Source organism: Aythya fuligula, chromosome 1, assembly GCF_009819795.1.
Source record: "Aythya fuligula isolate bAytFul2 chromosome 1, bAytFul2.pri, whole genome shotgun sequence".
NCBI classification, from domain to species: Eukaryota; Metazoa; Chordata; class Aves; order Anseriformes; family Anatidae; genus Aythya; species Aythya fuligula.
Window position 1 is genome coordinate 136,610,667 of NC_045559.1, and position 14,298 is coordinate 136,624,964.

Sequence of the window (14,298 nt, forward strand, 5' to 3'; positions counted from 1 at the left end):
CCCCATAGACCTGCACATGTCCATAGCACTTAGGAGTTTTACTGGCAACTGTTTTCATTGTGGCTGTACTACATATAACTAATCCCCACCATGTCTTTACAGATTGGAAGTCCGTGAGAGCAGCCCACGTAACTCACTAAGTTAGGAATATGATTCCAATTTAGAAGGCTAGACCCCCTGAAACCTCAACAGATAGAAAGAACCCAGAGAATGATTTGTCCCAGACTACCTGGGCTGAAGACACGAACCAGTTTCTGGGAATATCGCCCCTTTCTCAGTCACCCACAGGGCCCAAATCAACAACGCCCTTAACGTAACAGCTGAAAGCACCGAGCCAAGCCCCAGTGGCACAGACAAATGGCAGAGCTCAATTCAAGATCATCTGAATTTGGCTCACACGAGGTCTCCAGACCAATCTTCCTCCAACTGAGTAACGAAGAGACCTTTAACAACAGCTAAAAACGTTTGGCAGTAAAGCTGAAGGCAAACACCACGGTTCCAACTGGAGAGGCCACGAGGTCCAACACACTGCGGCACCACTAACACAAAGCACGACGTGCATTTTTGCTGGGACAAAGCCAGCACAGCTGATTCCCAGCAGCCCCATTCCCATACCATTCGACAATTTCCTTTTGCAAGAAGATGCCTTAGAGGTGCCCACTTGGGACCACTCCCCTAAGCTGCCGAGGACAGAGCTCTCCTCATCTTCGTTGGCCAGTAAGGAGTTTTTGTACCAGATCAACGGCTGCCATTCGTCTCGGCTGTAAGGCAGCGGCTCGACTGCGTACCTCTGTAAGTAAGCATACCTGGAGAAAAACAAAAGCAAGCATAAAAAAAACTCAGTATCCTTCCCGTCAACATCAAGGGAAGGTTTTGCTAGAAAGGCTTTTTGCCTTTACTGTCCAAAGGTGCAGACAGAACTGTCAATGCAGTGAAAAGAAAAGACACCCTTTTTCTCTTGTCTGACATCTCTGAAATATGGGAATAGTTATAATGCAAATTCCTTCAAAGCTAAGAGAGTGCTTGAATTTCAGCATTAGAGACAACGTTTGGTTCACAGGAATTACAGAATTACACCAGTCTCTAAAAAGAAGTCCCCACGTAGGAAGTCACTGCCTATTGCTGCTGCCAGGGGCAGCTTGAACGGAGCAGCACTCTGAGGGCATGCCACTTTTCCTGGGGGCCCTTTCCTGCCTCTTGGACTGCCACAAAAAGGAGATCCCAGGTGACAGACACTCCTCATGATTCAATAGCACAGCAGGTCAGGAAGCGGGGTATTTGCACCACAAGTGCCTGTTTTGTCGTTTTGTTTTTTTTTTTAAATGAACAAGCAATAAAAACACTTCTCTGGAATATCATATCAGCCCCAATCCGATCCTCGCAGGTTCACAGTAAGATTTTGAGTGTCTGAAAAAAGCAGTTAACAGCTCTTCAGTTGTGACAATGCACAGGACGCAGGAAGCATTGCTTCAAATCCCTGTTCTGCTTGATTCGATTCACAGACTTGACGTTGTACCCCCCTAAGTCTCAGGTGAATAACTTAATCACCAGGCTACCAGCCCTTCTGGAGCAAAGAGGTCCCCTTCAAACATTTTTGAAAAATAGGGTATTTCTGACACAGTTTTTCTGATCCATTCCTACGTCACAACAATAAGAAAACAAAATCACAGCCTGACTCAGGATTAGAAACTGGGTATTCACTACATTTCAGCTACAGCTCATCACTTCAGAATCAAGCCCCATCTTGTTAAAACAGACCCTACCTTAGCAAAACCAAAAGTGACAGTTTTAACACCAGCCTGTACAGTATATTATTTTTTCTTTGATTAAGAGAGTGGCCTGGAAAATATCAGACATTTCATTTGCTTTGCAAAAAAGAAGGAAAGAAGGAAAGAAGGAAAGAAGGAAAGAAGGAAAGAAGGAAAGAAGGAAAGAAGGAAAGAAGGAAAGAAGGAAAGAAGGAAAGAAGGAAAGAAGGAAAGAAGGAAAGAAGGAAAGAAGGAAAGAAGGAAAGAAGGAAAGAAGGAAAGAAGGAAAGAAGGAAAGAAGGAAAGAAGGAAAGAAGGAAAATCATTGCTGGGAGGTGGTTAGGGTAAGCACGACTCAATTAGAGTTGTACACCCTGAGCGCCTTGGGAATGGCGAAACCCCAGTAATGGGATCTGTTGGTTTCAAACAAGCACGTATTGTAACTACTGTTTTAGGGCCTAATCCAACTGCTGTCCATGTCAATGGAAAGACTCCTACTTATTCGGGAGCCAAGCTCTTCGTACTGCTTGTTATTCAATAATCCATTTCTTGTGTGCATTTTGTGGCACAGAGCAGTTGACACGTCAGGTATTTTACTGCTACAGCCTGGGCAATTACAGGCAGAGAAGGTTAAAATCCATATACTTTGATGGCGTTGAAATATACTCCTTTCTATCAAATGCCCATATTCTGTATCTCATCTGTTATAGGTACATTCACATATGTGAATATACAGACCTGGACATCAATCCCATGATTAATAATAAAAATGAAAATAACCAGATGTTTATTTCTGAAAGTTCATGTTGACCCAAAGCATTCCACCCAGTAATTTATGATACAGCTAAACCTAAATATTTCTAGGAGGAAATATAATCTCCTGCCCCTGCAAGGCGTTTTAAGCCTCCCAGAATAGAAACTGTTACTCTAGAAACATTGTCTGAAAGTCGTTGTGGATAAAATTCCAATTTCCCCCCTTGTGAATTTTATTGTTTCCCATTTGTCCCCAGCAGCAGTGGGTGGGTCTGAGGCAGCAAACTCAAGGAGCATTCCCTACTAGGTTCTCTATTTCCCACAAAAGTTTTCAATGTCTAAACCTACCTGAATGTATAGATTACAATTAGGGATATACTTCTGGAATATATCCACCAGTCAAGAAGTTAAATAGAACCATAGGAAAGAATAATCCGGATATAACTTTATATCTGCCTACTTCAATTATGATTTTTTTTTCTCTTGTTTAATTGAAAAAATACTCCTTGAAGGTACATGAAATTACATTTTTTTTCAAGGATGAATTAACAGACATCTACTTATTGCACAAGTATCACCACACGGGTAATAAGAGAACTTCAAAATCCTGGCAACATGGACACAGATGTACAGGAACTGTACAAAACCAGTACATACAAAATCTATGACAAAAATCTAGTCATAGATCTCAAAGATTCTCTCCAAGAAGAATGCACAAACAAAAAGGGAAGTTATCACTTCCTGTCGATTATCCACCCTAGATTTACCAGGGCTGTGACCAGTGTATGTCAGATATTTTTCTTTCCTATTTTGCATTTTAGGTTTTAATTTATTTTTTAAAAGCATGTTGTGTGGGTAACTGGCAATCATTAATAAACTTTATTTGTCATGTAAAGCAGCAAAGAATTAGACATTTTACCAATCTTGACCTATGTTATATAAAAAATGGTTGACAGTCCCCATGGAGATTAACCTCCAATTTCAGACAAAGTGACACAGGACCAAACAAGTGACACAGGGCTCAGCAAGATGAGTTTTTCTTTTGTTTCATTGCTTCTCCAAAGCAGAACCTTTCCTGACAGGTATTGGAGTAATTTGCTAAGGAATTCCAAAAGGCAGATGTGTCTTCATGTCTCATCTAACTTTCCCATGTCTTCAAATGTGCTCTCAGGAAAATGGAAATACTTGTTATATATTTTGAAATAACTTTTGCAGTGTCTTGTAAAGAAGAGGACTGAAGTACAGATATCCAAAATACACACTACTGACCAGGGAAATAAAGACAATGATCAAATGGCTCAGTCCTGACCCTGTGGAATTAGATTGTTACAAAATAATTATCTAGGCACTACATCCTCCTCAATCTTTTGTGTTTTACTTTTCTCTTCAGAAAAGCATTCCTCCCACTCCACTAGCCAGTCAAGTTGCAAATCTCTGCCACAAAGTTCGCATTGTCTTTCCCTTACACTAATTGCCACATAAAGTCACAACCATTCTAGAAAAAGGTGTAGAAAGGGTACTGCACATGTAAGTAAATACTACGATAAAATTCAACAAGTGTCTCTAAAACCAAGAGCTTCAGGGGCAGATTGATTTCAAAAGGTCTCTGAAAAGCCTTTGAGCGACTTCTCCAGCACTGCAGGTCAAGTGTCCCATGTACAGAGATATACAAAATACAACCCACGCATGAAAATGTGGAAGAATTTAACTTACACTATTTTTTTGTCAGGCTTTAGCAGCTTATAGGAAAATTCACTGATGATTAACAGAAAGCTTAAGTTAGGAGGAAAGCTCTTTCCGTCTGTTCCAGTAGCTCCTTGAAAGGCAAATTCGATCCCTTCCCTATTGAAACAAAACAAAACAAACAAAAAGAGAGAGAATTAAGTAATAAAACAGACAGCTAACAAAAGCAATGACCATGGGCATTGTACGTGGCACATACTTGTGTATCATGGCTACAGATTCTCTAGATTTCACCTGGTCCCAGCCAAACGTTAGCGAAAACCGACGAGCCAGTTCTTTCATGTTTGTGAAGGAAGCAGATGCCAAATCCACACCAGTACTGCTGTCTTGGCTTTCTGCACACGTCTGAAACAGCTGCAAAAGAAGTCCAAGATAAGCAACCACATGGAACCCTACAGGCAAACAAAGCTTCAGGAGGACAGAGAGACACGTGCGGCCAGTAACAGCTTAAAAGATAGAAGCCTTACAAAAGAGTAGTTAAGTCATGTTCTTCAAAAGCACACAACAAGCACTAGGAACTGACACAAAAGACAAGTGCTTAACAGACATGCACGAACTGAAAAGTAAAATAAAAAAAAAAAAAGACATGCATACAAAGAGAATCAATTCCTGAAGGTGAGGGCCCCATCTGTTGTTGAGTCTTCTGAATCAAGCCCAAGAGGAGTAATATGCCTGAGAGGTTTTCAGGGTATCAGAATGCAGATATAGCACACAGGTCTGGCAGCAGGACAGCCCAATTTCTGAGAGTGAGACTGGGTTAAAAGCAAGTCTCAAAACCAATTACTACGTTTCGGGATTTTTTTCCTAACAGAACATGGAGGTAGCTTCAACCTGTTAACTTTCAAGGTCAAGCCAAGACCAGAAAGGGCCTGTTGTCTATGTGATACACAAACACAAAGTGCTGACTATGTCAGCAGAATACATGTAGCCAAATGCTGCTTAGCCTGGTCTAAGCTCAGATTTCAGGGGCTGGTTCGCAGATCTAAGCCCCTGGCAATGGGTGTGAAATAAGCAAAGCTCATGTATCAGTACCCCCTGGGAGGAGCCTGCTCTGGGGCTTACAGCACGACTCAACTCGAGCTAGAAGCAGCTCTGGCCATGGGCAGAGCTGGCAGAAGCAGCTGCTAAAATAGCTGACTGGCCTCATCAGTCAGCAGCTGCAAACCCTTCAAAAGGGCTGTGCCCCACTTTCTTCCACAAAAAAAAAACACTGAAAGTACTGGGGCTTAGAGCTGGCCAGCCACCGGCACACTTACTCACAGTTCCTCACACTCAACAGGAATTGAGGTAGTCAGTAAAACCTAGAATACTGTCCTTAACCTTAAGGTTAAGAGACACCCACCATGTCCCAAGGGAGACTCTGTAATCTGAATGATTACATCAATCCCAACATGCTATGCCTTTGAAGATTGAAAAAAAAAAAAAGAAAAAAACCACCTGTGCACAAAATTAAAGTTTAAAATAGGTGTAATGAGTAAAATAGGTGTAAGGAGTTTCATTAAGACATGCAAAAACACATCTAAATAGAAAGCAAAGCCAAGGAACGAATTTCTTTCACTAGGCTTTAAAAATTAATTTGAATAATTACGGAAAGGTAGGGAAAAGGCTAATATGAAACACAGCTGTCATAAGAACCCCCATCCTCTCATTTTAATTATAACCTTACCTGCTGCAGACAGAGAATCAGTGCCCTGGCACTCTCAATTCTGTTATTGTGCCTCGTCCTGCTTAGAGTTTCTTTAATTATATCCCCAAAATCGTTGTAAGCCTATTAACAGCAACAGATGAAAATTAGTGTTTCCCTTCCATAGTGCTGGGAATACACAAAACAGATGACTATGTTCACGTCACACAAGAAGTTTATAAAACACTCCCAGTATCAGTACACCCAAACTATAAAATCAAAATTGGACGTTTTATTTTATGTTTAAAGCAAAGGTCTGCTCCCTTAAGAGTAATGTGTATGTTAAAGTTACTCTGAAATTGTTAAGTATTATAACAAAAGAACAATCCTTCTTAGAAGAAGAACAGAGTTTTACATATTCAACCAGTGCTTGCCCAATGAAGTGAGGATCAATATCCACACTCAAGTATTTCCAGTGGCAATTGCCCGCTCTGTGCTGTTCTTAGCCCTCTCCACACACATTTCAGAGTGGCTGAGGCTCTAGCAGCTGTCTAAGCACAGGGACCCACATGACATCTAGGCCATCTGACCATGAACTGTGGGAGCTTTATGAAATCTGCTGACCACTTCAGTGTGAGACTCTCCATAGTTAAAACACTCTCCCAGCCATAAACTGCTTCTCCGTAATGGCCTCTTTGGAGAAGCCAAGGAGCAGATGTTCAGACATATAGCCTCTACTTAACTTTCAGTTACTTTGTCTGCAATGACACACCTTTCCAGAGCAAGGAGGCGAGACTGTTCCGCTCTTGCTTGGTTTTATAGCCCTTCTGTGAGTACACGAGGATTCTGAGCCATAAACCATTAACCACATCTTTCATAAACACCGGAGTCATTTTCAAACACTGAAATGCACTGATAGGCAAAGCCACGTTATCTAAAACATTACCTTCACATAATGCTTATAGATCTCAGCAGCTGCAGTCGTCTCCACCACATTAAACACTATTAACTTGCAATATGCTGCAAGAAGACTCCGCTTTTTGTGCAAGTCGTCAAGTTTGTAGCTTTCGTCTTTTCTCTCCTCCTCTTTTGTCAGGTCTAGGGAAACAAAAGCGTTGCAGCTTTGTTCCAGTATTTTATTCAAGGTATCTCAATTTTAATGACCAACTTTCATCCGAATAGCACAGACTCAGCCGTTCAGCCAACATACTAAGCAACAGATGCTACGCTCAGCTCTGTGTATGTCAGAAAACACAGCTTTCCATTTCCATTTCAAAGCTTTCAGCTGGTGACAGTGAAAGCGAGTTGTTTGCACAGTCTTCTACTCTGATCTTCACAGGGATTTCTCATTTCTACTAGGCAGAATCTCCTGTATAACACTGCTCAACTGCAGAACAGGACCAAACAGTGCAGAATAAAAGGCACAAACACACAAAATGGAAGAAACCAGACACATTGCAATCATGTTGTGTTTTGTGGGTTTGTTTTTGTGTGTGTTTTTTTCTTTCCTTTTTTTTTTTTTTTTGCACACAGACAAGCACACCCACAGCATTAAAAAATCACTTCTTTAGGGAAGGAACCTGCAACAGGTTGACAACGATCCTTTGTGGGGAGGACTTAGAAATTGAAAGCATCTTACAGAACAGGTTTGAAACTGATCTCAGAAGGCCATCTAACCCAAAACAGGCCAGACTCGATCAGTTTCAGGTACATAACATAGGTAATGCGCCCAATACTGAACACAGAACTCCATGTGAACAGCTGAAGGGCAAGAGTTCAGCCCAGTAATCTAGGATGGTGCTTGGTTTTTCAAAGCACAACACTTGAACTCAGACTCAAACCACAATGAGCCAACAATCTATTTTCAAAACACTCCCAAAAGAAACCAGCCTTCACAATAACATCCTCAGCTTGGCATCTGAATTTGTTTGAAAAAGGCAACACAGCAACAATTACATAGCTGTTTCCCACAAAAACTGCTCTGCATCCCCACATCAAAATCCTCCAGTCCTTTACTCTGATGGCTTGGAAGAGCCCATGCATCAACAGAGTTGCACTGTAACACTGCAAGGCTTTCCACCGAGGTGGATGACACCATCTCTACCACCGAAGTCGGTCTGTCAAATACCTGTACGTTTCCACCCATGCCTGCATTACATCAGCCCTTTCTACCTGGGACTAAATTGGCAATCGTTGCCTGTGATTGAGCCACAGTGGAGACAAATCACTGAATTTATATTCATCGAGCAACTTTGTAAGAGGGCCAACAATGACTCGCCCCCTTTCAGCGCAGCCGGCAAATAGCAGCGAAAATGGTAGAGTGTTTCTTCAGTGCTGAAGATGTCTGACCTTTGCTTTCCTCTTTCTCCTCCACAAAAATATGTTCTTGGACAAACAAAAGCAGTTTTTCCTGAAGGGAAGTGCTGGGAAGGTAATCCAGAAATCCCACTTCTTCTTCATTATTATTTGAATCTTGATGACTCAAAATCAGCAGCCAGTCACAGAGTATCACGAAGGCCTGTATCAAGCAAACAAAGCCAAGGAAGGATCCAGAGACCATCTTAGTTTTCATGCCAACCCCCATTTGCATCTCCATCAAACACAAGTCAGAATCTGGTTTCTATCCTACTTCTTCCTCACAAGCTGAGGATTTCTGTTGGCCCCACCCTGTGATGAAATGCCACAGCTGAGCCCTTCCAGAACCTACACTTTAGGATACGGTATATGCAAGTATCATGAATGAACACCACCTAAAGATTTGAATTTCAGACTTCTCTGAAAAGAACAATGAGCTCTATTACGCCACAACATCTCTCTTTCAACATGTGAATCACTGGACAATTTCTCCAAATGTTCCATTTTTTAAGTGACATTCATAACAAGGCATTAAAAAAGCAATGACAGTAAGCAGTATACTGATTATTCTAAGTAGAAAATGTAGTGACTATCAAGTGACGAATCAAGTCATTCAGATTCAGGCTTTGATTCTGCATATGGACCATGCAGAGACATACCTGTGTTTGTCTAAAGCACTAACTTTTGTAGCATTTTAACTAACTTTATGTTAAAATAGATAGCATTTATTTCAAATAAATAGTTGAGGATTGTTTATTTTAAAGAGTCATTTCTCTGCTAAGAGACAAAAAATTACAAAATCAGCAGAAGGAAATACTGGTATGAAAAGAAAGAAAGGCATTTAAAAGGAGGACTGAGGATGCATGCCAGTTAAGTGATATAAGAACACAAACCTTTTCTCTCACGTCTTTTTCCTTATGGGTGAGGAAGTACATGCAAATCTCACTGAAACGCCTCAGTTCTCTTCTTAATGCCAAAAGAGCGCCCTAAAAACATATGTAAGGAAAGTGGCAGGACTGAGATGTTAGGGACTATGACCCAATAGAGAATTATAGAATAAACAACAGTTGCATCTTTCTCCACTGATTCATTTAAGATAGCACAGCAGATGCCATTATGAAAGAAGCTGACATCTCACAGTAGCAACAGCTCACCAGATATGAACAACTTTAAAAATATGTCTTGCTTTCAGCCACGATATCTACGACAGAAAGGTCAATCCATAAAAATACATACTTTTTCCCCCCACTCTGGTGCAGAAAAGTGACAAACAGAGGGACATGTGCGTCTTGCTGAGGCTAGCGGTGTTCAGCAAGTCACAAACTCTTTGGTTCTCCATCTGTAGGATTAGCAGCTCCAGTATCATTTATTCCCTGATACAGCCCTCCAAGCAACTAGGAGGTAGGTCTGCAGAACTCACTTCAGCTTACCCTTATAAAGCAGGGATAATAATTTCCACTTTAGAGACAGGTGTAGAGTCACAAAAACTCTAGTCCACCCCACCTTATTTTCAGCACCCAACATGTGAATTGCCTTCTAGAGTTGCTCTTCTCTCCCCTTCTACTGATTACAGAGGAAGCCCAGTTTAACTACACTGCTAATTGTGGCAATAGACAAGTCTATTAGTTAAGACAGTCTACTTGATTTGCCCAGAGCCAAATAAAAGACCTCCTGATCCTTCACTAGGTCCCATCTGTTGCACTGCACAGACCAATCAACAGAAGAACGCCTTTACAAGAGGATTTCATGCCATGCAACTGGATCTTTGTAAGAAAGGGGATCCATCCCAGGGCATACTGAGAAGGAGCAGAGGGGGAGGTAAAACACTGCCTTAACACCATTAGAGGAGGAGGGGGGAAGGAACAGTCCCAGAGCTGCTGTCCAGGAAATGATGTTTTTTGCTCTCGGAACTTCTCTCTTTGCCAATATCTAGATTTGGTCCTGCAGAGTGGGCCGTAACACTGTGCTTCCAATCAAAATCTGCCCCTGTATGAAAGGCCAAGTTCAAAAATGTGCTGCCCCATTATCAGGCAAGCTAACAGTGTCTGGGCTGGAAGGCAGAACATATTAGAGCAGTGAGAGATGCAGACATCCACTCAGGAATGGAATGGGACGGGAATAGATAGTGAATCAGTCACCAAACGGGTAACCTCCCAGCTAACATTTCTCACACAAAACAAATGCCCATGTCAGCGCCCTATTCTGTACACACAGCAGCACCAGAGGAAGGGGGCGGAATGACAGAAACAGCAACACTTGGCGTAGCCAGGATTCACCACGAAGTAAAACTGCAAAGGTATAGATTCACATGGGATTCAAAGTATAAAAGAGTTTTCCTCTCTGGTATCTTAAACTAGAATATCTTCTGAAGTATCTGGCAGAGACTGGCACTATGCAAAACCAATTAGGAAAGTAAAGTAGTCAGCTGATGAAAAAATTACACAAAGTTTGAAGAAAGTGGGATGTCACAGAATGGATAAGTAAAATAAGAACGTAAGAATAAAACAAAGCAACAGGACTTCCTGGAGTTTTCCTTGAATATTATTTGTTGCTTAAAGCAGGAGAACAAACTGTTTGGCAGTGGAACAAGTTCCTTATCTCCATCAAGCATGAGGAATTCGCTGCACATGTTTTGTAGTAAAAATAGAGGTGAACTGTTGTTCCCTTATTCTCTTGCATACTGAAAAGGCATAAACACTCTAAAAAATAGGGAAGGGTGTGGAAGGTAAGGGGAGATATACAGAGAGAGAAAACGTCCCAACTCAGTTTGGTTTCCTCAAGAAAATATAGAAATTGTCTTCTTGAGAAAGCTTGTTTTTTTTCTGGCTATCTGAGAATAGAAAAGCATCTTGAACTTCTACAAGCACAACCCCTGGGTTTCAAAATGATATGGAATGGCCAACCTTGGAAGAATCTTCTGCAGCTGCAGCTACTTGCCACAGGAGAGAAAAATATGTGCACTGGAGAGCTGGCAGGATCACCTGCAAATAAAAACACATGTCCTTTATTTACATGAAAGGCTTGACAGCAAAAAGCCTGGCATTCTGCTTGCTGCTTGCACTGCCATTTCTACACTGCCAAGAATGTAGGTCTTCAAAATAAACACAGTAGGTTTACACCCAAGTAAACGTTGCCTGCTGAGAAACTTCATTACTAAGGTGCTACTTCTGTGTAACTCTGACATCCTGATGCGTTCAATGGAACATAACTCTGTAATACGAGGGGTATTCACAGAGGCTAACTTCAGCTGAGCTTCTTAGGATTTCTCTGCTGTCTTTGGTGAAAGGCTGACTCCTCCAAAGGGCAATTTAGAATAGAAGCCAAACCTTAGTTCTCTGGTACTACAACTGAAGGAGTCTACCCACACGCTTCAGACTTTCCCTCTTTGGCTATATTTTGCCTTTTTCCAAATAAGCCCAAATTCTCCTGGAAATGCAGTCCAATTAACTGCTCAAGTACTTAAAATACCATGATATACCTCTACCTTGGCACAGCCAATGTTTGAGTTGAGGCAATCAGACAAAGAAAAGGCTGCAGTTGAGACAACAGGTAATTACAAACTATCCTCATCAAGTGTCAATTTGCAAGCAACAGGTCCAAAATATTTCAATTTCTGGTTACAAGGAAACCATGCTCCTCATGGTCCCAACAATTCCATATGTACACAGAGCGAGGTTTTGCAACCAGCAGGAAGTACTGAGAAAGGATTATTCAAGTTGTCAGATGATTATTCTGTCGTAGCTCTGGAAAATCTCCAAATTAATGAATACATGGCTATAATCCATTGATTCTAAATAACATTATACCAAAACCTTAGTTTCTATTTGTCAATCTGGGAAACAACATCCTCCTGCCTCATACAACACTAATACATAAGATTATGTAATATTTGCTGGTTTTCCTGCTTTCAACCTTAAGTATCAACAACTCACCAGAACGGACAAACTCCCATGTTGTATTTCATACAACAGCAACCGTAAAGTCTTGTCATACAGCTTCCACTTGGTGAGATCGTGGGCACTGCAAGTGGAAAAAAAACAAACAAACAGAAAAAACAATGTCACACTAAGCAAGAAATGAAATCTCACCTAATCAAGTAGGTTAAATGAATCCTGGTTTTGCCTTCCTCTGATGTACAGCAGTAACTTTAAACAACTAATAATTAATTCTAAGGGGGAGGGGAGGAATACAGTCTGCATTCCTGCCACAAAACTGCAGTGTCTGTGAGGAGAGGAGGAGAAGGAAGCTGGACCTCTGTACATTTTCCTATACATTCTATTCACATTCTCTAAGTGCCCAAAAATGTCTAAAGAAAAATTCCCCCATACACACTTTCAAAGAGTACTTTGAATATTATCAAGTGTTGCAACTCAACTTTAGGTTTCTCTTCGCATGAGCAGAGCAGCTCTAGTATGTAGGATAAGCAAAAGACACATTGCACAGAAGGCCATCTCCCCAACCCTCTACTATCTCACATGGTAATTTACTTGGTGAACAACCCCTGCAGAACCAAGCTTTTTGAGAAATCCATGTTTTAGCAGGAGAAGACCAAGTAAATTAAAACAAACGAAGCAGATAACACCTGCTGCACTCATTACACCTCTTCAGACTGGCCATCAGTGTTGACCATAAGGCAGTGCAACAACATGCAGCTAGGAGGGAGGCACCGTAACAACGTAGCTGAGAGGATGTCAACATCCACTCTGACATCCCAACTCCATTATACACACTTCTTAGCCCCACTAGGGCTGATTCTCCAACCTCAGTAAGTCAAAAATAATAATAATAATCCATACCCAAGAGCACAGCTCTGTTCAGGAGAAACTAAGTCTTGCAATATCTCTTATAGGAATAGTTTCCATTTTCTTGTGAAATTCTTACTAAACCCAACAAGCAAGAGCAATTCTCACTTGACATCTGTTAAGGCAACACTAAAGAATATGGGAAAGTAAATTAGCAGTACGTAAAAAAACATCTCACTTGTGAAAAGCTGCTATTCTTCTCAAAGCAGCGCACATCCGGGCAACTTCTCTTGCATCCGTGCAAAATCCTCTTTGCTAAATCATGCAGGTTTAGGAAAGAGAAAGGCATTAGCCAGCATGGGGCACAGTAATTGCTAAGTTCTCTTCCCACCCAGCCCACAGACTTGAATTACTCTCCTCCAGCCCTCGCCCCTTCACACATGCAACTTATGCATTCCCCTACAGTAAACAGAAAACAACGTGTTGACTGCACAGAAATTTTGTATCAGTGTCCCTGTCCCTACTAAACCCCCAGCAGCCTCCCTAGACTACAGCACTGCTAAAACAGAGTAAAACTAGCAATTAGGCTACCACTGAAGTGCGAAACCTCACACAGTTGCTAGGTATCTCTGGAAAGCTAACCATTCACATGGCGCTGACTCTCCGTGCTTCCAGCTGCCAGATCACATTCAAAGATAGCTAAAAATATATTAAAATACTTTCCCATAGATGCAATTGCTGCAGTTTCCACAAGGATGCTACGTGATTATGGGAGATGGTATATACGACCAGGAATTAGAAGGGAGGGGCTGCAGGAGAAAATCTCTTTATTTAGATACGGATTACTCTATGAAGGAGTTGAAGAATCCCTGGTCTAGCACTTATCTTGTTTCTCATAAGTGCACATTCTCCCATATTGACATAGATATCTATTTAAGACCAACAAAATAAATCCAATCTGAGGTTAGGGGATTTTTTGGCTTGACACATTTTACAATATCCCAGTGTCCAATAAAAACCTGCCAGCATTTACTCCCATACCATGGCATGACACCTGTTCATGACGGCACAGTTGATCAGATCAGCTGCGGGCTTCTGTTGTTCAGTTCAGCCAGCAAGCTATTCATATCACCACCAGCTGTTTCTGCTTTTTAGAACTAATGAAAAACTTTGAGGAAGACTCTACAGTCCTCCTTCAAGGGGAAAGTCATCATTTCGAAGACCCCAAAGCTATGCAGTCTGCATCACAGACTGATGTTTTGTTGTGTTTGTTTGTGTTTGTTTTTTTTTTTTTTTTCCTAGAAATACGCAGCCAAAGTCAAACTACAAAAGG

The 14,298-nt window shown here is 41.4% G+C and overlaps 1 protein-coding gene across 2 annotated transcripts in view; it reads right to left on the reverse strand.

The window, feature by feature from the left end:
* Positions 1-14,298, reverse strand: part of LOC116490372 (cohesin subunit SA-2-like) — a 62,984-nt gene that overhangs the window by 5,611 nt on the left and 43,075 nt on the right. For both annotated transcript variants that reach the window (XM_032189501.1, XM_032189491.1), the window contains exons 20-29: positions 13,204-13,280; positions 12,156-12,243; positions 11,127-11,204; positions 9,117-9,209; positions 8,218-8,386; positions 6,815-6,966; positions 5,911-6,012; positions 4,444-4,598; positions 4,215-4,343; positions 616-806 (exon numbers count right to left, since the gene is read on the reverse strand). In XM_032189501.1, coding sequence (XP_032045392.1) covers positions 616-806; positions 4,215-4,343; positions 4,444-4,598; positions 5,911-6,012; positions 6,815-6,966; positions 8,218-8,386; positions 9,117-9,209; positions 11,127-11,204; positions 12,156-12,243; positions 13,204-13,280 — 1,234 coding nt within the window. The remainder of the gene's footprint in view (positions 1-615; positions 807-4,214; positions 4,344-4,443; positions 4,599-5,910; positions 6,013-6,814; positions 6,967-8,217; positions 8,387-9,116; positions 9,210-11,126; positions 11,205-12,155; positions 12,244-13,203; positions 13,281-14,298) is intronic.